Source organism: Nicotiana tomentosiformis, chromosome 11 (assembly GCF_000390325.3).
Source record: "Nicotiana tomentosiformis chromosome 11, ASM39032v3, whole genome shotgun sequence".
Classification (NCBI taxonomy): Eukaryota; Viridiplantae; Streptophyta; class Magnoliopsida; order Solanales; family Solanaceae; genus Nicotiana; species Nicotiana tomentosiformis.
Genome location: NC_090822.1, coordinates 100,188,507 through 100,214,438, shown reverse-complemented (window position 1 = coordinate 100,214,438; position 25,932 = coordinate 100,188,507). Strand labels below are relative to the sequence as shown.

Below are 25,932 nucleotides of genomic sequence, written 5' to 3'. Positions count from 1 at the left end.
ATAAAAATAGAGTCAAACCTTCCTTTGACTAGGGATTCAAATAAAATGTGACTTAAAACACAAACAAAATCAATTCCAAGCGGCTACTGTGTAAATAAAATAATCTTTATTCAAATTTGTTACTTTAATCGAACCATATATGCCACACCCTTTTTTACCACCCGTAAAATATTTATACTCTCGATATATAATATTATATATAAAAATTTAGTATTGTGTTCTACGATCTTCTACTCATGAAAAATATAAACAAAAATAGATCCTGAATGATAGCCATATTAAATATTGGGGTACGACATTTCAAGCAATCAATGTCTAAACTACTTTTTAACAGAATAAATCTCAAAATCCAAATTATTTACAAAATAAATATATTTTTATATTGATTTGGTTTGATGATCTCATGTTTAATGACAAACCAAATCAAATACATATCAAATTTTAAAATTAGTTTGATTCGATTAGCATATATCTCCTTAACAACTTGTTTGGATGATTGTGAAATGTGTTTTATAATGTATCGTATGTTACATGCAACCGTGAGAAAAGTAATGTTGTGCCGAATTATGATGGTAAAATCTCAAGCAAAATCGAAATAGCTTGCAACACAATAATGGTATCAATCTCAGACAAGAACTAGTGGATTATATTTGATTAGCCATATGAGCATAAAATGTCACGAGATTGATTCTTTCAGAGAGTAGTATTCATTGGTCGCGTGAAACAGGATTGGCAATGTACAAAAGGGGAAATTCGTTTTCGTAATCTATTACAAAATGTTATTTTAGTTATATAATATGTTTTTGAGAGAGATCAATAAAATAGAGGAATTTTCCTATTCAAATTGCAAGTCACGTATGAGATCATTTCCTCATAAGCACACTCATTGCTAAAGATCGAGAAATCGATTTTTTCAGTCCATCACAAGTATTTTTTTATTTATTGTAACGACTTGATTTGTCGTTTTAAGATTTTACGTCATGTTCAGTAACTTAAACTCTCGAGCAGTTTCGCAATATGTATTATGACCCGCGGGTGTGATCGAGTTTGAATTACTGAAGATTCGGAATTAAATTAAAAGAACAATCCTTATTTATAAACTTAAATGGAAAGAGTTGACCGGAGAATTGATTTTTGAATAAACGACTCCGGAATAGAATTGTGATGATGCCAATAGCTCCGTATGGTGATTAATGGACTTAGAAGCGTATCCGAAAAATTATTTGGAGGTATGTAGAGGAATTTGGCTTGAAATGGCGAAAGACGAATTTTTAGAAAGTTTGACCGGGGATTGACTTTCTGATATCGGGGTCGGAATCCGATTCTAGAAATTTGAATAGCTTTGTTATGTCAATTATGACTTGTGTGCAAAATTTGAAGTCATTCCAGATTTTTTTGATGTGTTTCGGCACAAGATATAGAATTTGAAAGTTCAAAGTTCATAGATTTTTAAGTTAAGGCGCGATTCGTCGTTTTGATGTTGTCTGATGTGATTTAAGAATTTGACTAAGTTCGTATGATATTTTAGGACTTGATGGTATATTTAATTGAGGTCCCGGGGGGAGGGGGGCTCGGGTGAGTTCGGATGCTCAACAGATCAAATTTGGATTTGGAGGAGGAGCTGAAGCAGCTGGACATCTGGTATGATCGCATGCGCGAAAAAGGGCCACAGGTGCGAGCTCACGGATGCGAGGCATTAGTCACAGAAGCGGAAATGCATGGTCTGGCCAGGCACCGTGGGTGCGAAGAATTTTACCGCGGTGCGAAGACCGCGTGTGCGAAGAATTCCATCGCATGCGCGAGAGTTGTGCCACGATGCGAAGACCGCAGGTGCGAAGAAATCACCGCGGGTGCGAAAACCCCTAGGCAATACAAAAACAGAGGGGTTCCGAGCTTTTGCCATTTTTGGACATTTCAAGCTCGGGTTGGGCGATTTTTGAGCAAGGTTTTTACGGGAAAACCTGAGGTAAGTCCCTTGTGATCATTTCTACTCCATAATATTTAATTATCATCGAATAATCCGATTAGATTACATATTTTTTAGGAGTAGATCGGGAGTTTGAACTTAAGGATTTGAAAACGAAAATTTAAGATTTGGAGGTCGAGTTGTTATTGGAATTCGATAAAATTGGTATGGTTGAACTCGTATCGGAATGAGTGTTCGAATTTCATGAAAATTATGTCTGTTTCCGAGGGATGGGTCCCGCGTTAACTTTTGTTGACTTTTTGAAATAAATTTTTAAGTCGACGTATTATTATCCGGAATTATTTTTGATGAATTTTAACAAAGTTATACAATTAATTTGGATAGATTTGAGCGGTCCGGAGGTCAATTCAAGCAAGAAGGTATTTTGGAATATCGGCCTAGCTTCAAAAAGGTAAGTGTCTTGCTTAACATCGAATGAGGGAATTGCCCCTTAGGCATCGAGTCTTATATGCCATTTGTGAAATGTGAAAAATCGTGTACGCGAGGTGACGAGTACGTACTCGGGCTTATATGTGCAAAATTCATTGAATTAAAGTCTTGGGCAAATTGTGTAGTAATTAGGATAATTGTTAGTATTTATTAAATCATTTATTTGCCATGCCTAAATCCTTGTTGTTGAATTTATTTTATATGACAATTTAATGTGATTGTTACTTGAAAATTTATGTAACTTCGTGAGTATTGTTGGTTTGATATTTCTTGGGAATTAAATCTCAGTATGAATTTTTTCTATGCAAATAACGAATTAATCAAGATTAAGAAGAAGTGTTAATATAATGATCTAAATTTGGATTAATAAAGGTGTGCCCTATGTTGATTATTTTTCTATCTCTGTTGATTATTTTTGGGGTGTTATATACATTGTGTGGAGCCTTCGGCTATTTGTTGTAAAGTTAATTGATTTGGTTGTATCTTTGGAACTTTGGTTGTGGCCATTGGGTAAATTATGATTTGAATTGATTTTTGTTATGTTGCCGTGATAATTTTTCGTGTAAATTATTGTGTTGTGTGAGTTGTTATTTCGGGAGAGATAACTGATAAGGGTGGCATTTCATTGTTGATATTATGTGGGTATAAGGGTGGCATTTCACTATGGTTGTGTTTGTTGGAATATTGTGTGGGCGGAGTGATAAGTGTGACTATAAGAGTGATGAGGGTGCCAATAGGAGCGATAAGGGTGGCTATTGATATTGTCTGGGCGGAGTGATAAGGGTGGCTATATGAGTGATAATGGCGGCAATATGAGCGATAAGGGCGGCTATTATCAGGGACGATATGTGATGATGTGGAGTTGTGGTGTTGGTGATTTTCATGTGATGTTGTAATTTTTCTTGTGCTTATTTTTATACCTTGTGTAATTTGTCTTGTTGTTGGTAAATTGATAACAATCTGATTTATGTTGAGATTGAGAGCCTGTGGCTATTGCCAAGCAGATTATAAAATAAAATGTAGGCACGAGGTGCCGTGAGTAAATAATGGGGATATTGGCACGTGAATTATCCGTGCAGTTGTGATATGAAATGTGGGTACGAGGTGCTGTGATTAAATGATAATAATATTGGCACGTGAACTGTCCGTGCAGCTGTGATATGAAAAGTGGGCACGAGGTGCCGGAAAAATATGATGATTTAATTATGGGCACGAAGTGCCGTGAAAATGGGCCGAGACCCGTATTTTTATGATTATGAAATGAGGTATCACATGGTGACTTTTTAATTGAAAGAATTATATTCAAAATATTTATTTGGAAGGATTTTTATTCAAAAAGAATTTATATGAAATAATTATATTTGAAGGATATTTATTTGACGAAATTATATTTAAAAAAGAGTTTTATTCGTAAGAATTATATGTGAAAGATATTTAATTGAAGAACTTGATTTAACTGAGTGTAATTATATTTATAAATTTTGAGCGGTATTAATGGTGATTTTATTGTCTTACTGTGCATATCACTAGTTATTTTATGTTGCCCTTATTGTTATTTGTTTCCTATTATTTTGTATATTATATTGCACATGCTATTAGACTAGTGAGTGTCTTGATTGTACCTCGTCTATACTCCATTGAGGTTAGTCTTGATACTTACTGGGTACCGACCATGGGATACTCATACTACACTTTTGCACATTTTTGTGCAGAACCAAGTATTGGGGATACCGGACTTGAGCAGGGTTAAAGCGGGATCGTAAGGATTCAAGGTAGAGCTGCTTGGTCGTCGCAGTCCCTTGGGGTCTTTTCATTTCATTGTACTGTTAATTTTTAATCAAACAGTATTATATATTCGGTCCTCGTGATCATTCCATGTATTTAATTAGAGTTCGTGACTCAATACTACCAGTCTTGGGAGGTTGCATATTATATTTGTTCCGCTGTTAGTTTTGATTACTTATTTAATTAAAAAAAAGTAGTTTCAAAAATGTAATTGAAATCGGCTTACCTTGTCTTAGATACTAGGTGTCATCACGACGCATGTGGTGAGATTTTGGGTCGTGACATTTATTTATATGAGTTTCTAGTAGGGGATTCATAAAATATAACATAGGAGATTAACAAATACTAAACATATGAGATTTTTGTATAATTATTTTGTTCTAATGAAATTATTATATATCATTTTGTGTATTTGAAATTAATACTAGTGCCTTTCATGTCATATAAAGTTCACTTTACAAAGACATAGGACCCTTTTATCTCAATCTTTTCCAATAATTTACGAGTAAAAGAAAAACGAAATTCAATAGCAAACCCAAGGCCATACGATCCCAAGTGAAAAGCCTATTAACAAAACTTTCACAAACATCTATAAGTGCAAAGAGAAAAAAATGTTTTAATTGACATGTAAATGGAGTCCCTTTTCTTTTTAATGATGATAAACAAATTTTTGTTTTCAATGGTGTTAACTTGATAGCTCCTGCTTTATGAAAGCGCCGAACGTTATTATATGAGTGTTTTTGCTGTTTTAAGACTTTCCTTCTTTTATTAAGCATCTTCTTTTATCTTTTTGGCATTATATTTCAGTTGATTAGATGGCTTACCGTTCCAGATATTAACAGTATTTTTTTTGGATTTTTTATCAAGTTTTTTTTTTTAAAAAAAAAATCCTAATAATTATTGCAAAAACTCTAAGATCCATCGTGAATTTAAGCAAAATTAGAATGAAGAACGCAATTTTATACAACCTAATTTGATCCCAAATACGAGCTGTTTTGACACATTGAGTTTGTTCTAAAATATTTGACATTTTAGAAATCAAGATGCAGTTTTATCACTTTTTCTTTTTCAAAGTCACCATTATTGCTCTAATTAGATAAAAATTTATTTAGACAGATATTTCTATTATTAAAGACTATCAATTTTTTATTTATAAGAAGTGTTCAAAATTCTAAAAGGGAATAATCTCCTTTTCTCACTTACAATTTGAATAAAAAATTGACCTCACAAAGTTGTCACTTGTGTTTATTTATAAATCTTATATTATTTTTACTGATCTCCTATTAAAATGATCATATAATTAAAATAACATTTATAATATATCAGAAAACTAAAATAGTATTTTAAAATTAAAAAGCAAATATAACAATCATTACATAATAATTTATGTATTACTAATTCATGTATTACAATTTTTGCATTCTTAATTTTTATATGTATACGACTCCTAAGTAGAATTTTAAGGGCAATAGAAATTAATTTGCACAATTACTTTTATTATTAAAGAGGATCAAATAATCTTTTTAAAAGTGTTAAAAATATTAGAAAGACTATTATATGAACAAAAAATAGCATGTCAAAATAGAAAAACTAAAGATTAGTATAGTATAAGGTCCTATAATACATGCCGCATACGTAGCCTATACAAAAGCCCTAAATAAAACCTCCCAGTTTCCAATATGAAAGCGACTACTATATAAGAGCCTTTTTCTTCAACGATTCTAGCCACCTTCTCTTTAACACTCTGCTCTGTTAAAAAACAAAATGGTATCTGAAACAATGGAATCAATAATTCTGCAGCTCCACGACATCTCCGCCGTCAAATTCGGAGAATTCAAGCTGAAATCCGGCATCTCCTCCCCAATCTACATCGACCTCCGTTTAATCGTCTCTTACCCTTCGATTCTCCGTCAGATTTCCCAAACGCTCGTCGGCTCCCTCCCGTCTTCCACCAAATACGACGTCGTGTGCGGAGTGCCTTACACGGCTCTCCCTATTGCCACGTGTATCTCCACTGCGCATGACTTGCCTATGCTCATGCGCCGTAAGGAGGTTAAGGATTACGGTACTGCGAAGGCGATTGAAGGCGCTTTTAAGCCAGGTCAAGCTTGTCTTATTGTTGAGGATTTGGTTACTAGTGGTGCTTCGGTACTTGAGACTGCTGCGCCTCTCCGTGCCGCTGGGTTAACCGTTACCGATGCTGTCGTCATGATTGATAGGTCGGTGCAATTTCTTTCTTTTACTCGTACAAAGACTTTTCCTGAAGTACTACTACACTTTACCTTTTAAAGAATGTTTTTTTTTTCTGAAGTATTATTGAAAGTAGCACAACTCTCGTTTTCTAAAGTTAAGATGTACTCCCTCAGTTTCAATTTTGACTAGATTAAGAAAGAAAAAAAATAAAGAAGGTTTGAAACTTGTAACCTTAAAATCTTAATTGGTGGGCCATAATATTTGTCTCAATATAGATAAAATGAGCGAACGAAAAGCTTAAAGTTAAATTATTTTATAATATATAAATGTTTCATATGAAAGGAGTACTAGACACGTATTTTAGGAAAAAAACTTTGTGAGACTGTAAATATCTTGTAAAATAGATAGTTTAAAGTTAAATTGTTTTTAGATATAAAAAGATTTTTATTTTTATTTTGGGATAGACTAAAAGGAAATAATTGAATGGTTGCAACAGGTTTTTCAAAAAAAAGTTTTTGCAAGAAGAATGTGATAGTAAGTGCAGCTGTGTAGGGTATAGTGCATTTAAAATTAGCGGATAGCTTGTAGAAGTTGGAGTTCAGAGCTAAGCATATGCATAATCAGCACAAGTGGAGAAAAATGGTGGCATATAATTGTAGTAATCTACTGGTTGTACCTTTTTTTTTTTTTTTTTTTTTTTGTTAAAAGTGAGAAGATTGTTTAGTGCCTTATTTTTTACATTTGGTGTTAGTGAGTCTTTTGGGAAATTTCAATTAGAATGGATTTGTGATTTATTGGCGAATATTGAGCTATTATCTTTTCCTGAGGTGAGTTATTTGGTGATTGTTTCTGGGCAGAGAGCAAGGAGGAAGGGAAAATTTGGCTGAGAATGGAATCACATTGCATTCAATGGTGAAACTGACTGAGATGGTGAAGATACTAAAGGAAAAGGGTAGAGTTTCAGAGGAAACAGAAAAAATGGTGAAGAAATTCTTAGAGGAGAACCGCAAGGTTGCGGTTCCAGTGCCAGTGAAGGAAACTAAGGTCAGTCTCAGATTACCATATCAGGAGAGGGCAAAGATTGCAAAAAATCCTACCGGGAAGAAGTTGTTTGAAATTATGGTGCAAAAGGAGACTAACTTGTGCCTTTCTGCTGATGTGGCCACAGCTGCGGAATTGCTAGATATTGCTGACAAGGTGATCTAAAGTATCTTTTTTCCTTTTTTTGTAATCATTCTTGAATAAAGTATTGTTTCCCTGTAAATGATGTAAGCAACCTTAATCAATTGTGCATGTATAACAAGTTCTGCAAACAAGGAACGGGGCTAGTTAGATATGAAAATCACCATCCCTCTGCTGTTCTTTCTTGTTAAATTTGAGTTTGTGTCACAAGGTTTGTAGAGACTTTATTACCTTGTCTTTGGGTGTCGAATGAACTGAGAAAATGAGACTTGTGGGGCTTACAAAGGTATCAAAGTGTAACGACTAGCAGCTGCATTTAGTATATGAATTGTCCTAAACCTCCTTTGTTTTGGTGTGACAGAAGGAAATCAGGCGACATTTCCTACTTTCTTATTTAATCTTTGTCCAATGATTTATGTTTGTGTGTTTAATGTGTAATATTTTGACAAGTTTATTTCAAATCTTCCTGTGCAGGTTGGACCTGAAATCTGCATGTTAAAAACACATGTTGATATATTGCCTGATTTCACTCCAGACTTCGGTTCTAAGCTTAGATCGGTAAGTTGCTCTTTGACATGATTGGTGGATGATGATGTCATTATTGCTCCAGTTTTTTCTCTAGTGTAGAAACTTTTAGACCATGTTTAACATATTTCTGGGTTCCCTTTTTCCTTCATTACGTGCATGTGCTATTGATTAAGATATATGAGCTGGCTGGTGGCAGGATTGCAACTCTAGTCTAAAGAGTTCAGTCACTGCATCTACTTATTAAAAAAAAAAGTTCAAGCACTGCATCGAAGGAGTTGCCTTATGTTTAGGTAGTTAGCTGGAAAATGACTTCGTTTCCTGGGCTGATAGCTTTAGCAGAGTACTAAATGTTTGGTCATAATAACAGGATACTATGTGATAGAAGTGCTTGTTGGCTTAAATAATGCATGCCAATGTTAGGTTGACATGGTCACTCTCTGCAAGTTGAATGGAAAAATGATATTGAACAGGGTTAAAAGTAATTCTTGTTTTTGCCAATAGATAGATATTAAAGTTTATGTTGAGTGCTTACTCTTGTTTCTTTTCTTCTGTAGATTGCAGACAAACATAACTTTTTAATATTTGAAGATCGTAAGTTTGCTGACATTGGAAATACAGTGACGATGCAATATGAAGGGTGAGGGATGTCAGATTACTATTTCTTTCTCATATTCCTTTTTTGCTAAAGTTAATCTCCCTAAGTTGTCTTGTTTGTCTGCAGAGGTATCTTTCGCATTTTAGATTGGGCTGATATAACTAATGCACACATTATTTCTGGTCCTGGAATTGTGGATGGTCTGAAATTGAAGGTTTGTTTGGTGTTACTGATACCTAAGCTACTGAGCTACAGAAAATTCTATTTAGATCTGATTCAACTATTTTGTACTTAGGGCTTGTCACGTGGTAGGGGACTGTTGCTTCTTGCTGAAATGAGTTCTTCAGGTAACCTAGCCACGGGAGCTTACACGGCAGCAGCAGTAAAAATTGCTGAGGATCACTCAGATTTTGTCATTGGATTCATCTCTGTGAATCCTGCTTCCTGGCCTAATGGACCAGGAAACCCATCCCTCATCCATGCTACGCCTGGTGTTCAGTTGGTCAAAGGTGGAGATGCTCTAGGCCAACAATATAACACTCCATCTGCAGTAAGTCCCGGTTGCTACCATAAAATGTTCATGTTCCGGTCCTGTCTTAGTTTTCATTTCTTAAAAGATGAGCTATACTACTTGCTTGTTTCTACTCCTTTATTGCCTACATTGAAGTTGCTGGTTCATTAAGGAATGATTCTGCAAGTTGGCCGGAAGAGTTTGTCCATTTCCTTTTCAGACGATTGACTGTCTACTTTCTTGATAAATGATGAATTTTTAGCGGCTGCTTCTTTTGAACTCCTCTTCATCCTGGAAAGCCAAAAGAGCTCCCTAACTTTTCGCTTCTTTATCTTCGTTGCAACTTCTCAAACTCTTGTTAGTTACAGAACCAGTCAACCACCTCTTTCTTCTTTTTGTAGTTTGATCCCCTTGACTGCGAGCTCCATTGTTCAATGACATATCATTTGGTATCATGTCCCTGTGGCATTTCTAGTTCAACACATAATTTATTGACACCATGAACCAAACTTTTTTTGTTAGTAACTGCATATAATAGAGAAAGCAAGTAAACAATTCCTACAATGTTAAGAAACTAGGAAAGGGCCAATTAAGTAAATGGTTGAGAGCCCCAAATCCATAAGAGACTTGAGAGGAGGCAACAGTGCCCGTTATTGGTAGCTAGGATAAACGCTGTGCTTCCAGTAATTGATAGGAACCCATCAAGGCGAACTGATGAGCTTCGGTCAATGGTTGAAATTTCTCAACATTCTTTAGGTGTTTGAAAACCCTTCCTTTCGTATACCTTAGCTTCAATCATAACTATCAGAACGGTTGTGCATGCGTGGAACAAGCCTTCGCTTGTACTCTTGGTATCTGAGGCAGTTATCAGTCATCCTTAATCCTAAGGGGGAAGAAATTGATGACCTATTCTTAGTAAGTTCTTAGAGGGATCTCCTGTGAGTATTATGATTTTGACTCTACCTGGCACTATTCTCTAAACTCTAATGCACCTAAATAAACAAAATACTCAGTTGTATTGTGCATATTTATGTTAGCATATGTATGGATGGATAACTCTATCATTGTTTTACATGGAATTAATTGCATGTATGATTCATGTGTTTGTGAAACATGTAATAAGTAATACTCCCTCTATCTCATTTTATGTGGCACACTCCTTTTTAGTCTGTACAAAAAAGAATGACGCCTTTTATATTTGAAAATAATTTAACGCTAAATTTCCCATTTCTCACTTAATGAGATGATTTCTAGCCAAACGAATGTTTATGGCTTGTTTTGGACCACAAGTTTCAAAAGTTTTTCTTTCTTTCTTAAACGGTGTGCCCATTCAAACACTGTTGCATAAATTGGATGTAGGGAGTAACAAACTATGAGAGAGACTCCCACTGAAGGAGAGTGAGCGTCTATACATTTTGACCCTTGCTTGGTGACAATCATGGCCTCAACTACATTTGAGAGCCTATTGCAGTTGTACCTCTATTCAACACTTTGCAATAATTAATGCTTAAATTAACTCATTATATCCAGTGTTCTAAGAGAATTTGAACCTTTATTGTACTCTGGAATTTGTCTACCCTCTTATCCTTTTCATGAATATACACTATTTTTGGAATTGTATTAGACTCTTCACTCACAACATTAAACTAGAGAACAATTTTTTAAAATAATGAGCTGGAGGAGCAATTTTTACCCATAAGATGGCTTTGTTCAAAGATTGCACCTTGATGATTTGGTGATTGAAATGTCCATGTAATGATGAAGAAAGAAATTATTACCCACCGAAGGGTGCAGTGTTAATGGTAAAGGTCCTTTTCACTCTGGTAACCTTTCCGATTCAGGACCTGGGAATGGGTCCTCTTTTGTAGGGAACACTAAAACCCCTCATAGTGGGCTTTGTACTGTGAGAATTCGAATTAGTAGGGCCAGTGTGTTCCGGACACCGGATGCTTGAAGCTAGAAAGGAAGAAGTTGTTAGTTCCTACAAAACATAGCTTATGACACTTCTGTGTTTTATACTTCACCCTTGCATGTGAATTGTCAGTTGCAGAAAATGTGTGCTTTAACAAGACCCCAAGGAACCACACTTTTGTGTTGACTATATGAGTACCATAAAGTCGTTGAGATGAAACATTTTCATATTGTTGTGCTATTGCCCAGGGCGTTTTGGTCTGTTGTTCCGCACCATTTGCATGATGCAAAAACTTCCATTTTTGTTTTATTGTTATGTGGGGGTTGTTTCCTCATACTCCCGGCTACCTTTTAATTGGTTTTATAAGAATTCTACTAGTTTTAACACGACAGAACTATTTTAGCAGCTCTTACTTTGAGTATTTATGGTTTCAGGTAATTGCTGATAGAGGCAGTGATATCATTATAGTTGGCCGTGGAATTATTAAGGCGGCCAACCCCATAGAGGCAGCTCGTGAATACCGGCTTCAAGGATGGGATGCGTATTTAGTCAACTGCAAGTAAGAATCATTTGTTGGGGCTTGTTTCATTGCGAGCTAAAAGTGTCTTTTACAACTTTTTTTTTTCTTTTTTTCATTCAGTTTACCTTTTCTACCCCTCTAATTTTACCTTCTTGTTATGTATGCCCTTTTACTCTGGCACAAGTTTAGTGTTTTCACCAAGTAATGGAAGTATGTTAGAACTATATGTGCTCCAAAAGACTAATCAACAACAGCTTTGTTTGCTGTTTGTTCTTGTGTGTGCTGGTAAGAATAATGCCCAACTGCTTTTTGCTAACTCGGAGGATTTGAATAACTTAATACCAGATACTTGAAGTAACTTATTAATTTTTACCTCATAAACATCTTTTTTTTTAGTTTCGTTTATTGGAATTGGATTTCGGGGGAATATCTTATGTGTCGTATGACAGTTATTTCTGATGCTTTCCAGGTTGTACATGAACAATCATTTGTTGTCCTCGAACTCTTACAGCACAATATTTTACCTTTGCCAAAGTGTAGGGATTTTAGTCCTTGCACTAGTTTTTGCTAAATTGACATTAACTATTACGTAGACGCAGTTCTTCGGGATGAAAGCAAAAGATGGAACAATGGGCATTTTGGACATAATTTTTTTTTTTTCAAATGAAAATGGTATTTGAAAATTAGAGGTGTGTTTGGACATGAATACAACTTAGAAGAGTTGTTTTTGAATTTTTGTGAGTGATTTGTAAGGAAAATTTGGAAAAATAGTTTTTGAAAATTTTTAAATTTTTGAAAAATTTCGAAATTCAACTTAATTAAAATTGAAATTTTTATGGCCGAACAGGTTTAAATATACACGTTATTGCTACATAGTAGTAGTTATTTTCCATTAGCTAAAGTCGAAGAGGTGCTCTTCTTCAAAGTACAGTGGTTTTTTACGTTTTAGTTCAGTTTCTTTGTTGGCTTCATTATATTGGCTCGTTTTCTTTTATGTTTCCCTTCTTTTCTTTCTTAATGCTTGCAAGTCCGATACAACTTTTTGATCAGCTTATTTTATTGGAAAGATTGTCTCAACTTATCATGAGCAAGTAAATGGCGTCATGCTTTAGAGCATCTTTGGCCAAGCTTCTAAGAAGCAAAAAGTATTTTTTTTTTTGACAAAAAAATATTTTTGGAAAATTTGAGATGTTTGACAAAAATAAAAAAATAATTTTGAGCAGCAGCGGAAGTAATTTTGCTGCTTTAAGCAGAAGCAGAAAATTAGTTTATTCATAATCTATTTTCTTTTTCTCTTTTTACCATACATTTCTTCTTTTTTGGTAATTCTATCATATTTTTATTCTTTTTCTTCTATTTCTCTTTACTATAAATACATCTCTTCTTTTATATAGTGATTTATAAGAGCAAATTTTTAATTTATATTGAATGATATATTTTGTTATATTTAAATCATCATGTAAACAATAAGTAAATACTAGATATCCCAATATTATCGCTTTGGAATAGTTATTATTTTATATTGTTCGAAATCTTTAAATTATATTTTATTATAATAAATATTCAAATTTATTTATCTCTTTAAAATAAGACTAATTGCAAACTGAACCTTTATGGTCCTTTTTCGTAATTTGATACTCAAAAGTAATTTTTGGAATGATAGGCCAAACATAATTTGGCTACAAAAAGTACTATTTAATTAATTAATCAAATTATAAAAGTACTTTTTTGAAAATATTTTTGAACCAAAATACTTTTAAAAAAATAATAATTTTTGACAGCTTGGCCGAATGAGCTTTTAATTAAACAACAAAGGAAGTACAACATGGGGATTCTGATTAGTTCCATCAAGTAAGGTATTTAAGGAGCGGCTAAATTATTCCCTAATTTCAAAGCAGAAGCATATGTAGTAATAATAAATTATTCTATTATTAGTGCATATTTATTTATTATTTGATATTTGATTGCCATATATTTAAAATACTCTCTCCATTCATTTTTACTTGGCATGTTATGATTTTTCACACCCCTTAAGAAATAATAAATGAAGTGCATAATTTACCATTATACTCATATTAATTGATGCATATTTTATTAGATTTGAGAAAATGATTTGAAATGAGTAATAAATACTGTGGGTATAACAGATTTTTTTTTTGTCTTCTCTTGATATGCGTAAAGTGACAAATAAAAATAAAAATCTATTTTTAGTATACATGCCAAGTAAAAGTGCACGTAGGTAGTAATATTTAACACCTGTTCCGCTCTGATCTTTACTCTATCAATCTAAAAATAGAGACTACTCTACCGTCCATTTTCCTTTTCTTTTCAATCCAAAAGATCTTCACCCAATTCACAATTAATAGCTTTTTTTTTTCCAGCATTCACTACTCATGCTTAAAGTTGCTAATTTTATTTCATTGCGACCATGGCAGCGGAAGCCAGGGTTCGCATTTCCGAGGAGTTTGTCGCATTTGCGATCTTCGCATTTGCGAACCAGATGTCTTAGACATGCATGACGCGCTGAGTTTGAACACTTGCGCCAGTGTTCTATGATCGTGTTAGAGTATTCATACATTTTACCTTGCGGCTGCGGACCCATTCTTTACTAAAGTTGCCATAATTTTTAATTCTTGAACAAATTAAACAGTTTAAGTTTGTGACTAACGGAACTTATTTAAAATAATAGTGCATAATGGCATTACTCCTTCCCATTTTCTTCTTTTATATCTTATCTAACTTGAAATGCATTGTATTATACCATGAAAGTGTTCCATTATAAATAAATCACTACACGTAATTTGGTAAAAGTTGATTCATGCACAATATACAATGTTACTCTTTATTCTTTCTTCTCTTTTTTTTTTTTTTTTTGATAATCCATTCTTTCTTTCCTTTATAATTTTTGTAAGAATATATCAGACAATATCTTCTTTACACTCTTTCTGTTTATCAACTTTTTGGAAAATGATAAAAAGAAGTGGCGTTGAGTTTCTCGACCCTTTGACTTAGGATTTAGTCAGTTCTATTTCTCGATGGGGCGGGGAAGGAATTATATGGTACAATTAAAATTTCAAGAACCAAATGAGTTTTTATTTGACCAAAATTTTTTATATACTTTTTATATACTTTTAAAATATTTTAAATTATTAATTATTATAACTTCTAGTAGTACTATATAATTTTTAAATATGTAAATTTTATTTAAAAAAACTTAAGATCTTCTAATTTATGGTCAAAATTTAAAATATTTGACTCTTGAAAAATTATAAATTAGGACAGAGAAAGTAACATATTAGTACATACCAGGAGTAGTATTTTTCAAAAGTATTTGACCAATTTCTATATTATTCAGCCCACCATTAAGAAATTTAGTTAAATAGGGAGTAATACCTCCGGAAAATTCAATTCCTTATTAAAGGAAAAAAGCCCGGTGTTTTCATTGGATCCATATCCCGGTCCAGTTTCCAATCGTTTGCCGGTACCCCCATTCCCCTATTTCTCCCGCCGCCGGCTACCGCCTTTTCCGGCATCGGTCACCGCCACCACCGCCTTCTTCCGACAGCTCTAAATTGCCGATTATTGCCAATCGAGAAGAGAACTTTTTCGGAGAGTTCCACGGTTTGATAAAACCAGCTGCAATTCAAAAGACCAGTAAGTAATCATACAAACCCTAATACATAGAAATTTCTAATTTCTGTATTGAAATTTATTCAATTTTATTTGCAGAGCTGTAAGGATGATGAGAAAGTCGGGATATGGTTTACAACTAAGAGTTCCACCATCACAGCAGAAGAAGAAACAGGGGGGACCCACAAGGCCTCCGCTTCCTACAGCAGCACTTGGTTTCGGAGATGATGATGATGACGTGGAAAAAGAAATTTCTCGCCATGCCTCCAAGAATAAGGCTCTCAAAGATGTAAGTTTTTTTTTTTGCTCATCTCACTATTTTCACATTTGTTTTATACCTTATTTTTTGAAATCCTTTTCAACTGATTTACTTTAGAGCTTAAGTTTTGTGCACTCAGGTCACTTATAAGGTAATTTCCGGTAAATCTTTTTGACAAGCAAGCATTACATGACACCCCGATAAAAATGGTAAATTAACCTGTATCAGAGATAAACTTTACTTATAGTGTAAAATATCTTTACATGTAACAGAAAAAAAGATGTATGGCTCCAGAAGGGGAAGTGACTAGCGTTGTAATTTCTATTGATTGTATTTGTTTTCTGTTTTTTTTTGGCAGATTGAAGAACAGCATAAGAAGGCATTAGAAGAGGACCCTTCAGTATTTGATTATGATGGCGTATATGATGATATGAAAATGAAGGCTGTCCAACCTCGAGCTCAGGATCGCGAGGAGAGGAAGGTATTGTTTTGAGTTCCACTTTTTGCTCTTTGTTTTTTTTCCAGATGTCCAATATAATTTGATGAAATAAAACAAATGAACGACTCAGAAGTTTGGAGCAGATACTCTATGCTTAAACATTTGGAGAGGAAAACTCATGATTGTTTTTGCAATTAATTGTGAAACCATGTGAAAGTAGTTACTTTTGTAGAATTTGTTTTCCACGGGAAAGATTTCTTCCTTGTTATATTATCAAACACTAAGTAGGCTAACAGACATTTTAGCTGGGTGTTGCTCATGTCATTCCACAAGACTTTCTCGTGTTTTATATACTGTCTTCTAGAAAAATGTCATATTCCTTTATCGAATAGGTATTCCCTCTTAACCTACATGGGAAATTCCCAATTAGAGTGGTTTCCGTGTCAGCTTGCATTGCGAATCTTTTCAAAGAAGCAAGTTTACATAGTTTCAAATTTATATATATGACTTATCTTTGAACTGTATGCCATACCAGACTTAAAATTTTGGTTGAGAATATCTAACAAATAAAGAGATCATTAACTGATTATCTGTTCATCACTTTTCCTATCTGATGAATTTACCACGAATATCCAAGTCCCTTATGGGAAATTGATTCTGTATCTAGTTAGTAATGTTTTGAGAGGCCATCATTTGTTTTGTTCAGATCTGGAATCACTTGGTTGAAGTAGTTTGTGCAGTATTTTCATTGTGGTAGACTATATCTGAAACTGGATTTGAGATCTTACTTTTTCACGTTCCATCTCAAAAGATATTACTTTTTCACGTTAACACAACTTTCAGCCTTCCAAAAATATATCCTGGTTTACCTCTGGAACCTTAAACTCATGACATGTTATAGTGGCTTAGGCAGTAAGATACTAGGATTAGGAGTGTTTCGCGAGTTAAATAAAATATGAAAAGATTCTGTAAAGTGTTACTTTTTGAGGGTACCTCCTTTGTTTCGTTATTCTTTACCGAAGGACTTGGTAAGCTACTGATAGATAAATTGTGCGAGAAAAAAATAGGAGGGAGTTCTTCTTTTCCCAGTGGTTATACTAATCTATTCAATCTTTTCTGCTTTTGTCTGGTTGCATTGTCTTGTCGCTGAAGGTCCTTTGAAATATAGACTGTAGTTTCTTTTCTCAAAGTTTTTCCTCTAAAACTAGAGTTATATTTTATTGTTATTGGTGTTACTTTCTTTCTTTATTTACTTTTTCCTTTATAATAATATCTTAACATGTGTAACTTTTTGAGCACTGGAGGGTAGAGTAATATCTGCCGTTTTTACTCGACAGAAATGAAAATTGTTCCCGCAATTTTGTACCTTTTACTGAAATTTTATTCTTGTTTCCAGCCAAAATATATCCAGATGCTAATGGAGAAGGCAAAAGTAAGAGAAAGGGAGCATGAGATCATTTATGAGAGGAAAATTGCAAAAGAGAGGAGTAAAGATGATCATCTCTTTGCAGACAAGGACAAGTTTGTAACTGCTGCTTACAAGAGGAAACTTCAAGAGCAGGCTAAGTGGTTGGAGGAAGAGCGTCTTCGTGAACTGCGAGAAGAGAGAGATGATGTAAGTGAAATTTTCTCATTTACTTGTGATTGCTAGTGGGTAACATCTGCAGGATCTTTTTTGTTCTTTGCTTGCATATGAGCATATCTTAGTTCCATTTGTAGTGCTTCGTGTTGAGAAATTTCAAAGTCTTTAGGTATTAATTTGAAAACTATGGATGGCCTTTCAGTGATGCGTAATGTCTCCAAAATTTAATTTTACTTCTAACAATGCCCTTTTCGTGTGGTATCCACATGATGATAGAGCATGTTTAAGCATGATCTTAAGTTAACATTTGCAGAAAAGACTGATGGTTGTCATCTTCTGGTAAATCTTTCTGTAAAACTCATTTTTAAAGTTTTTGCCTCATGTAACCTGATAATGTTTCTTTGGATAGAATATGAAAACTCTTACAAAGGAAAAAGAACTGAATGGTAGAAATTACCTTCTCAATTTTATCAAGGCCCTGATGTGCAGAGCGTGTTAGCTTTTTAGAGGAGTACGTTTATGGCTAGTTCTTAAATAAACAGATTTTATATTAGCACTTCAAAAAATGTGGGTACAAAAGTTTAACGAAGCATTTTAAAGTTAAATTAGCAGAGTTATCTTCAAGAATATAATTTCACTTACTTTTGATAGTGGGGCTATTTGTCTTGTTAAACGAGTACCTGAATTGTATGTCAAAAAGCAGTTTCAGAAGTTCCAATTTTGACAAACTAAGCATTAGTAAAATTTAACAAATACTGAAAATTTTGCTTTGAATACTAAAGCATTTATTTCTCAAATGCCTCACAGTTTCAACTGAATGTGATTAGCTCCAACTAAAAGTATGGAAGCCACCCGGCTACTAATGATGTCAAAAGGAAAATCTGAAACTATAACAACGGCTATTAATGCTTATTTTACGGTAAAAGCTTTGATCTTGCTTAGACATGATGGTTTAACACAGAACAGTTCACTAGAAATAATCACCACTAAACAGAAAGGGTACATCATTTTTTTCCCGAAATGGTACATCAATTAAAATTGTTATTCAGTAAGTAACAAATAAATAGAAGCTATGGCTGTCTGTTGCATGCATTAATTCTTCTATTTGATCTGAAGGTTTCACCTATCAGGACATAGATCATTTATGTTCTAATACTGTTAAATATATTGACAGGTTACAAAGAAAGCTGACATCAGTGACTTTTACTTCAATCTTCAAAAAAATGTTGCCTTTGGAGGAGAAGGCAAGTCCAAGAGGGCTGAGAATCATCATGAACAGGAAGCAATTCGGACAGAAGAAAAACCTTCATCATCAGCAAATGCACATTCAGACATGTCTAGGGAGATAAAGAGGCAAGATCATGAAGCTTCCGCTTCTCCTCCTCGTAAAGAAAGGACTGATCGGGCGGATATCAAGCCTCATTCAGATGGTTTGTCTGAAGAGGGGGCTGTAAAACCCGCTTCAGATAATGGACTAACTGCTGTCACTGAATCTGCTGCAAGTGATCAACCAAAAGTTGACCATCATAAAAGAAATCAGGACGCTGTCACTGCAGCTAAGGAACGCTATTTGGCAAGGAAGAGGGCGAAGCAACAATAGGTTTGTGTTCCTAAGCTGCTGTTGGTGTTTTGTTTTGAAACTGATCCTTTATCTTTCAATGATTAGGATTTACTCCTGTTATATGTATACATTGTTGTAAGGTCTTTGAATGTCCATTTCTTATTTTGAATTTTAGGCTCTAGAGAAGGCCCTGATGATATTCTGATGCAAAAGTCAAATATTTGAATAGCGGGATAAATCCAAATCTGCGTAGCTACTTTGTTTCCCTTTTTGATAGCTTTTATGAGCCTGTACATTAGTAAAAAAGGGAATGAACAACCTTTCTATCATGTAACAATACGTGCTTGAAGTGTACAGTGTGGCAAAAATGATGGTTATATCGACATCAGGGCATTTCCTCTCTGGAGGAAGTTTGCTAGAAGAGCCAAAGGGCTGGATTGTTCTTATGTGCAGTAGAAATGAGAACTACATTTTTACAGTGTACGACTTTTAGCTGAAAATAGTAATCTCAAGTTGCACTTTGTAGAATCAAGGTGGAGATAATAGGAACCTTACCCTTGTAAATAGCAGTAAATTAGTTGATGGCGAGAGATCCGTATGTTCCAAAAGACACCCATGTGCCACTCCCCAACAAATTAAAGGCCTTGTGCTCTTGGTCTGTCACGGGCATGTGGATCTATCTCATTGTTGTCTTACATTCGAATGGCAGCTTGCCCGTTATTGCCAAAGAAAAAAGGGAGTGAGGCTCTATGTTTATCTTATTATCACATTTTCAGTCTGTAAATTTTGTTTGGTTCACACAGTCTTAAGTCACGATTATATAAAGGTGATACATAGACTGCCCCATAACCTGGCAACAATTTTAACTCAGAAACCTCAAACTCAGACTTGTACCTATTGAGCACCTAATGTTAAGTTAAAATGTACCTATTAGACACGCACTATTGACTTCGCGCATTGCGTGTTTCACACTTCTCTTAAGACCATATTTAGCCCACGCTGTTTTAAAGTTTCTTCTTCTCTCTTTTTCGTCTCCTACTATGCTGGCCTGATCCGGAGGTTTGTCGGAACAACTTCTTTACCTGCACAAGATACAGGTAAGGTCTGCGTACACACTATCCTCCCTAGATTCCACTTGAGGGATTTCACTGAATTTTTTTGTTTTGTTTTTTCTCATCTCCTAATCACCACCGTATCCACCTCCACCGATGTCCCGTGGCCACCTCCACTAGTGCAGCCAATGACCACCATATCCGCCTCCACCAACGTCCCATGACCACCATATCCATCATAGACACTGCCTTCACAACCTCCACCTTCGTATCCACCATTAGGTCCACCTCCACCTCTCCGCTCTCCACTACACCCATAAAGAAACCACCCTTCCTTTTCTCCTTGGTTTTTTTCTAAAGGGTGCAATAGGTACATTATGTGCCGAGTTCAGGTGGCCAATAGGTAAGGTGTCTAAGTTAAAGTTGTTGTCAAGTTAAAGGGACTGTCTATGTATTTCACCAATTTAATGCTTTCTCGCAAGGGTGGGCTATGGCCTATGCTTCATCCCTCATATGTATCTTGACTTTTCCTTATCTTTGATCAATGGACATTTTGTAACTTAAGGGCAGCACATAGGTTTCCTCATCAGCCAGACAACCTATTCTCGTAGCCGAGGACCACAATATCTTGGAATCTGTCATTCCCCCTTTTCTTTTTTTATTCTTTTTATTGTGTGCTGTGTTCCTTTTAAATTCTAAATTATCCCTTTAGAGCTTAGGAATGGTGGAAAGACTTTTCACCATTATCAAAAAAAAAAACGAAGAGCTTAGGAATGGTCGAAAGACTTTCCCTTTTGAACTTCATTGATCGCAGCTTAATGGAAAATATACTACTTTATGTGATTGTATTAATGTACCTTAAACAAAGAGGAATAACATTGGTACATCAGATGACATTCTTAAAATGCTAGTGCTGAAATTGTTCCCCGATCTGCCGAAAAGAAACAACAACAACAATTCAGTATAATTCCATTAGTGAGGTCTGAGAAGGGTAGTGTGTACGCAGACCTTATCCAAAAACTGTTTCCAATAGACCCTCGGCTCCCTCCCTCCAAGAATTCCCCACCTTGCTCTCGGGCCGAAGAGAGAATATAAAAATACTGCTAACCCATGTGAGGACTAACATGCGAATTAATTAGTACCCATTTTTTTTTTCATTTCAAAGCTCAGAGTTCAAAATATAATAGTGAAATGGAAATCATAACAGACTGAAATTTGAAATTCAACCGAGAAGAAAATCTTTATCTGCCTAAATCTCGGCGGACAAAGTTACTTCATATGGCCAACTCTTGTCATCACAATTTTTTAACCCCTCTGTAAATGCGGGGACCACCTAATTCTAATATTATCTTTACACTTTTACTTATTTTTATTTATTTCTTTTATGAATTTGTAGCAATGCTATATATATAATCCAAAAAGGGAATAGGACCAAACAAATGCTTGTGCAATGGTTAGCATCTAAAACAAAATGTCTTGGAGCATTGGATTTTGTCAACCCCCAACGCTCCCTTATCGTTTACACACTTCGGTGCAAAAATTAATTGCTTTTGGAGTTTTTTTGATTGTTGAATCACATGCCACACTACCTATTGTTGTACCTATGTCCCAAGAGTTGCCAAAACCTACTATTCTGCTTTTACTAAAAAAATACAACTTCAACATATATATTACCCTCCGTCTTAATTTATGTGATTTTTTTTATTTTTCGAATTCAAATTTTTAATTTTAATTGTGTATTTAAACATAGAATTTTTTAATATTTTTAAATAAAATTTAATATTTGATAACTACGTAAAAAGTACTATAACACAATAAGAAATAATTTAAAATATTTAAAAAAGACATAGGAAAAAATACGGTCAAAAAATAATTTGTTTAATTCTCGAAATTCAAACATCATCACATAAATTAGAACAAAAGTAGTTCTATTTCTCGTGTCACTATTTCTTATTAGTCTTGTAAAAATAATTATATTTTTATATTTAAAAATAATTTAAACTTAAACTTTATATTTTACTTTTTTATTGACATGTGTTTATGATTCCAAAAATTTCATAACATATTTAAGATTATAAATTTTATAAATTTTTTCTATTAAATTTTATGTTAAGTCAAATATGGACGTATAAATTGAGACATGAAAGTATTATCCTGCTTTAACTAAATGCATTCAAACTTGAGCATACTACTACTACTACTACTACTATTTAGATTGGCAATTATCTTCAAAGGCACAATTCCCAAAAACCATGGCTTCTTCTTCCCCTCCTCTCCTCCTTTTTCTCCCTATCCTTTCTCTCCTGTTTCCCTTCATTTCTTCATCAAACTCCCCCACAACAATCCCTCTCACACTTTTCAACACCAATCCAAATCAAGACTTTTACCAAAAGCTCACGCATTTAGCTTCTGTTTCCTTAGCTAGAGCACATCATATCAAGAATTCCCAAGATTCTTCTGTTTCCAAAATCCCTTTATATCCTCATAGCTATGGAGGTTACTCAATTACTCTTGGATTTGGTACTCCTCCTCAAAAAATGTCTTTTATTATGGACACTGGCAGTAGCTTTGTTTGGTTCCCATGTACTAAAAAATACCAATGTTCCAAATGTCCTATTTCTTCACAAAATATTCCTACATTTGTTCCCAAGTTGTCAACTTCTGCTAAGGTTGTTGGATGTTTGAATCCAAAATGTAGTTGGATTCACCCCAAAACCAATCCAAAATCTCGTTGCCAAGATTGTCAATCACTCAACCCATCAAATTGCAAACAGATTTGTCCACCTTATATGATTCTATATGGTGCAGGTTCCACAGGTGGACTTGGCCTAGTTGAAACACTAGACTTACCTAACAAGAAAATACCAAATTTTCTTGTTGGTTGTTCTTTATTTTCATCTCAACAACCGGCTGGAATCGCGGGTTTTGGTAGGGGATTTTCATCATTGCCAAATCAATTAGGTGCCAAGAAATTGTCTTATTGTCTTGTGTCTCATAGATTTGATGACACTAGCAAAAGTAGCATGCTTGTTTTGGATAGTTCTAATGAAAAGTCAGCAAATTTGAGCCATACTCCTTTGCTGAAAAATCCAGTGGTTGTTGGAAGAAATGCATTATTAGAGTACTATTATGTTGGCCTAAGAAAAATCACAGTTGGTGGGCAGAAAGTGAAAATACCATATCATTATTTGACACCAAATTCCAAAGGGGATGGTGGGACTATAGTGGATTCGGGGACAACTTTCACATTCTTGAATCATGGAATTTTTGAGCCAGTGATGAGTGCATTTGTGAACCAAGTAAAGGGGTTTTCAAGAATTGAGAAAATTGAAAAATTGACAGGTTTAAGGCCTTGTTTTAATGTTTCAGGGCATAAAACAGTGTCTTTGCCAGAGCTGAAGTTTCATTTCAAAGGTGGTGCAGAAATGGCATTGCCATTGGCTAATTACTTCTCTATAGTTGAGGAAAATGATGTGATTTGTCTGACTATGGTGACTGATAGAGATTCCGGGTCTGAATTATCGACCGGACCGTCGATTATTCTTGGGAATTTTCAGATGCAGAATTTGTTTGTTGAGTTTGATCTCAAGAACGAGAAGTTTGGGTTCACAAATCAAGTGTGCAAATGACATAAAGTTGAGGAAAGGGAAATGGTGAAAGTGTTTTAAGACTTTACCTTAAGAAAAATCACAAAAACAGATTTGCTTTTTGAGGTATTCTGACATGATTTTGTACCATGATTGGACTATGATTGTATTTGCAGGAATGGAAAAGGTAGTTCTTAAAGTAGTTTAATTGGTAGAGGTACCATAGTGGAGACCTATTGGTGGAAGAGCAAGAGGTATTTGGATTAGTTTTTAAAAAGTAGTTTATAAGCTAAAAGTCGTAATAATCAAATTTTGGTTTTTGACTTATTTTTGTATTTTTTATGTCTAAAAATAAGTGCTTTTAAGCACTTTTTATCATTGCCAAGCACCTTAAAAATTAGAAAAGTACTTAAAAGCTAATAAACACTTAAAATAAGCCAATTCAATCACTCTCTTACCATTTACCTTTGCTTTTTTGAACTTTTTTCAGGAACAGTGGAAGAAGTAGGTTGCTATGTTTTTTTGAAATGCAAAGATTCCTCGAAAATAGTCTTTCTATCTTTATAAAATATTACTTTTTTTCGGATCCCATTTATAAGATTGCGCTAAGAGTGTTTGTTGGCGTAGCGGAAGAAGCAGGCTGAAAAAAATAAAGGGAAGGAAATTGCATACTTTATGAAGATGTTTTTGTTGATTTTACAAAAGGAATAATTCTCAGTAGCTCATAGTTTTATTTCACTTTTTTCTTTTTCTATTAATGAAAATATAGTTGATGTTATGCAGACAACCTTTGCATCGTAGTACAAGGAAATCATGTGGTTGGATGGTGTATTTGCTCAAAAAAGGCAGCACTTTTGAGTGTTTCCTACTGTATGATTGAAAAATCATGTGGTGTAATGCAGAATCTATCTCAATTTAGATGAGTTAGCTTGATTTGATATAAAATTTAAATTTTTTTTTTTTTTTGAAATATGTGGTCCTACAAGTTTAAGGGGTAAAAACTTTGTGGGACCATGATTCTTGTGTGGCTATAAAAGCTTCTCATTAAGAGTAAAGTGGGTAGAATGAAAAGTTTAAAATTAAATTATTTTTAAATATATAAATATGTCATTTTTTTTAAACGGACTAAATTGAAATAGAGGAACTACTATTTTAAGATTACAAAACCTATTTTCTCTTGCCTTGTCATGGAAATTTTCTAGCTAAACAAAATTGAGGTTTAGTTCACTAGTATGATTAAAAAGATAAGAATTCCCAAAAGTAGTACTGTTCTTGATCCTTCTGTCAGAATGGATAGTCTAAAGGGGAAAAGTGAAGAGAAAGCAGATGAATACTACAAAAAGAAGATATTGTGACAGAGAATTACAGTTTCGTGAGAATGTACAATACTTATTAAAGAAGAAGACCAATTTGGTTCAATAAACAGAAAAAAAAGGAAAAGGCAGCAAATCTAGTGATTTTTATTTTATCTTGAATTAACTTAGCACTTCGTATTTTTCATATTAGACTGATATATCATGAATTATAGGTCGCGGGTCACTCATGTGGGCTGATACGACTGTTTACCCGTAAAACGATGTAGTTGAATTTATTCGTGATTTCTAGACAGATGAATCAATTTGATCCCAGAAGATAATGAATTAATCAATTTTCGTACAAAATACTTAGCTCAAATATAGATAAAACGATAGATTTGGAGAGTCTTGAAACAGGGTTTCCGGACACGATGATGATAAGAACAATAAGCTAGAGAGAGAAATAGTATCAAGATGTATTAGAATGTGTCTTTTGATGTCGAGAAAATCATGTCTTACAATGATAGTTGAGCTTATTATTTATAACTCAGTGGGCGTAATGGTCGGGCCCACCACTAATGATAATTATTAAAGTGCGATAACGGAAACCTAACGGTAAACATAAATTCTCAGATTTCTTAAATGAGTAGTTATTCTTCAATGCTGTAGAATATTCTTCATTAAATGCCATCGGGCACAACATGCTTAATGCCCTTACGAACTTGCCTTTCTCGGTGACACACAAGGTAGTTGTGCCGATTTTCCATCCTCCCAGTTTTGATTCCATGTGTCCCCTTCTTAGGTGGCCACGTAGCATAACGTATTTACCCAGTACAGATAGTCTCCCTGTTTTCCGGTGACACAACTTTGTGTTACCGGGAAGTT

At 34.4% G+C, this 25,932-nt stretch overlaps 3 protein-coding genes across 5 annotated transcripts; all 3 read left to right on the top strand.

The window, feature by feature from the left end:
- The first annotated feature begins 5,905 nt into the window (after positions 1-5,905).
- LOC104101167 (uridine 5'-monophosphate synthase) lies at positions 5,906-11,911 on the top strand. Its single transcript, XM_009608600.4, has 7 exons — positions 5,906-6,420; positions 7,252-7,591; positions 8,051-8,134; positions 8,659-8,741; positions 8,826-8,913; positions 8,995-9,249; positions 11,557-11,911. Exons 1-7 carry the CDS (start codon positions 5,966-5,968, stop codon positions 11,683-11,685), a joined length of 1,434 nt encoding a protein of 477 aa, XP_009606895.1. The 5' UTR covers positions 5,906-5,965; the 3' UTR covers positions 11,686-11,911.
- Positions 11,912-15,083: 3,172 nt separating this feature from the next.
- Positions 15,084-19,385, top strand: LOC104101173 (uncharacterized). 2 transcript variants are annotated; one of them, XM_009608610.4, is made up of 6 exons: positions 15,084-15,296; positions 15,372-15,561; positions 15,890-16,012; positions 17,367-17,585; positions 18,727-19,152; positions 19,289-19,385. In XM_009608610.4, the coding sequence occupies exons 2-5, from the start codon at positions 15,382-15,384 to the stop codon at positions 19,150-19,152; spliced, it is 948 nt and encodes a 315-aa protein (XP_009606905.1). In that variant the 5' UTR covers positions 15,084-15,296; positions 15,372-15,381; the 3' UTR covers positions 19,289-19,385. The 2 variants fall into 2 exon arrangements, with proteins under 2 accessions (XP_009606905.1, XP_070044459.1); XM_070188358.1 differs by having other exon boundaries at positions 18,727-19,379.
- Positions 19,386-22,328: 2,943 nt separating this feature from the next.
- Positions 22,329-24,716, top strand: LOC104101179 (probable aspartyl protease At4g16563). Of its 2 annotated transcripts, none has more exons than XM_070188185.1 (3): positions 22,329-23,659; positions 23,981-24,006; positions 24,536-24,716. In XM_070188185.1, the coding sequence occupies exons 1-3, from the start codon at positions 22,418-22,420 to the stop codon at positions 24,630-24,632; spliced, it is 1,365 nt and encodes a 454-aa protein (XP_070044286.1). In that variant the 5' UTR covers positions 22,329-22,417; the 3' UTR covers positions 24,633-24,716. The 2 variants fall into 2 exon arrangements, with proteins under 2 accessions (XP_070044286.1, XP_070044285.1); XM_070188184.1 differs by having other exon boundaries at positions 24,243-24,716.
- Positions 24,717-25,932: the final 1,216 nt, after the last annotated feature.

Bases quoted from the DNA above. Each gene is read 5' to 3' on its own strand.
- LOC104101167 (XM_009608600.4), top strand. From the start codon at position 5,966: ATGGTATCTGAAACAATGGAATCAATAATTCTGCAGCTCCACGACATC. The intron at 6,421-7,251 runs GTCGGTGCAATT...GTTTCTGGGCAG, and splicing joins GCTGTCGTCATGATTGATAG to AGAGCAAGGAGGAAGGGAAA. The intron at 8,742-8,825 runs GTGAGGGATGTC...GTTTGTCTGCAG, and splicing joins GTGACGATGCAATATGAAGG to AGGTATCTTTCGCATTTTAG.
- LOC104101179 (XM_070188184.1), top strand. From the start codon at position 22,418: ATGGCTTCTTCTTCCCCTCCTCTCCTCCTTTTTCTCCCTATCCTTTCT. The intron at 23,660-23,980 runs ACTGATAGAGAT...GGTACCATAGTG, and splicing joins TGATTTGTCTGACTATGGTG to GAGACCTATTGGTGGAAGAG. The intron at 24,007-24,242 runs GTATTTGGATTA...AACTTTTTTCAG, and splicing joins TATTGGTGGAAGAGCAAGAG to GAACAGTGGAAGAAGTAGGT.
- LOC104101173 (XM_009608610.4), top strand. From the start codon at position 15,382: ATGATGAGAAAGTCGGGATATGGTTTACAACTAAGAGTTCCACCATCA. The intron at 16,013-17,366 runs GTATTGTTTTGA...TCTTGTTTCCAG, and splicing joins AGGATCGCGAGGAGAGGAAG to CCAAAATATATCCAGATGCT. The intron at 17,586-18,726 runs GTAAGTGAAATT...ATATATTGACAG, and splicing joins TGCGAGAAGAGAGAGATGAT to GTTACAAAGAAAGCTGACAT.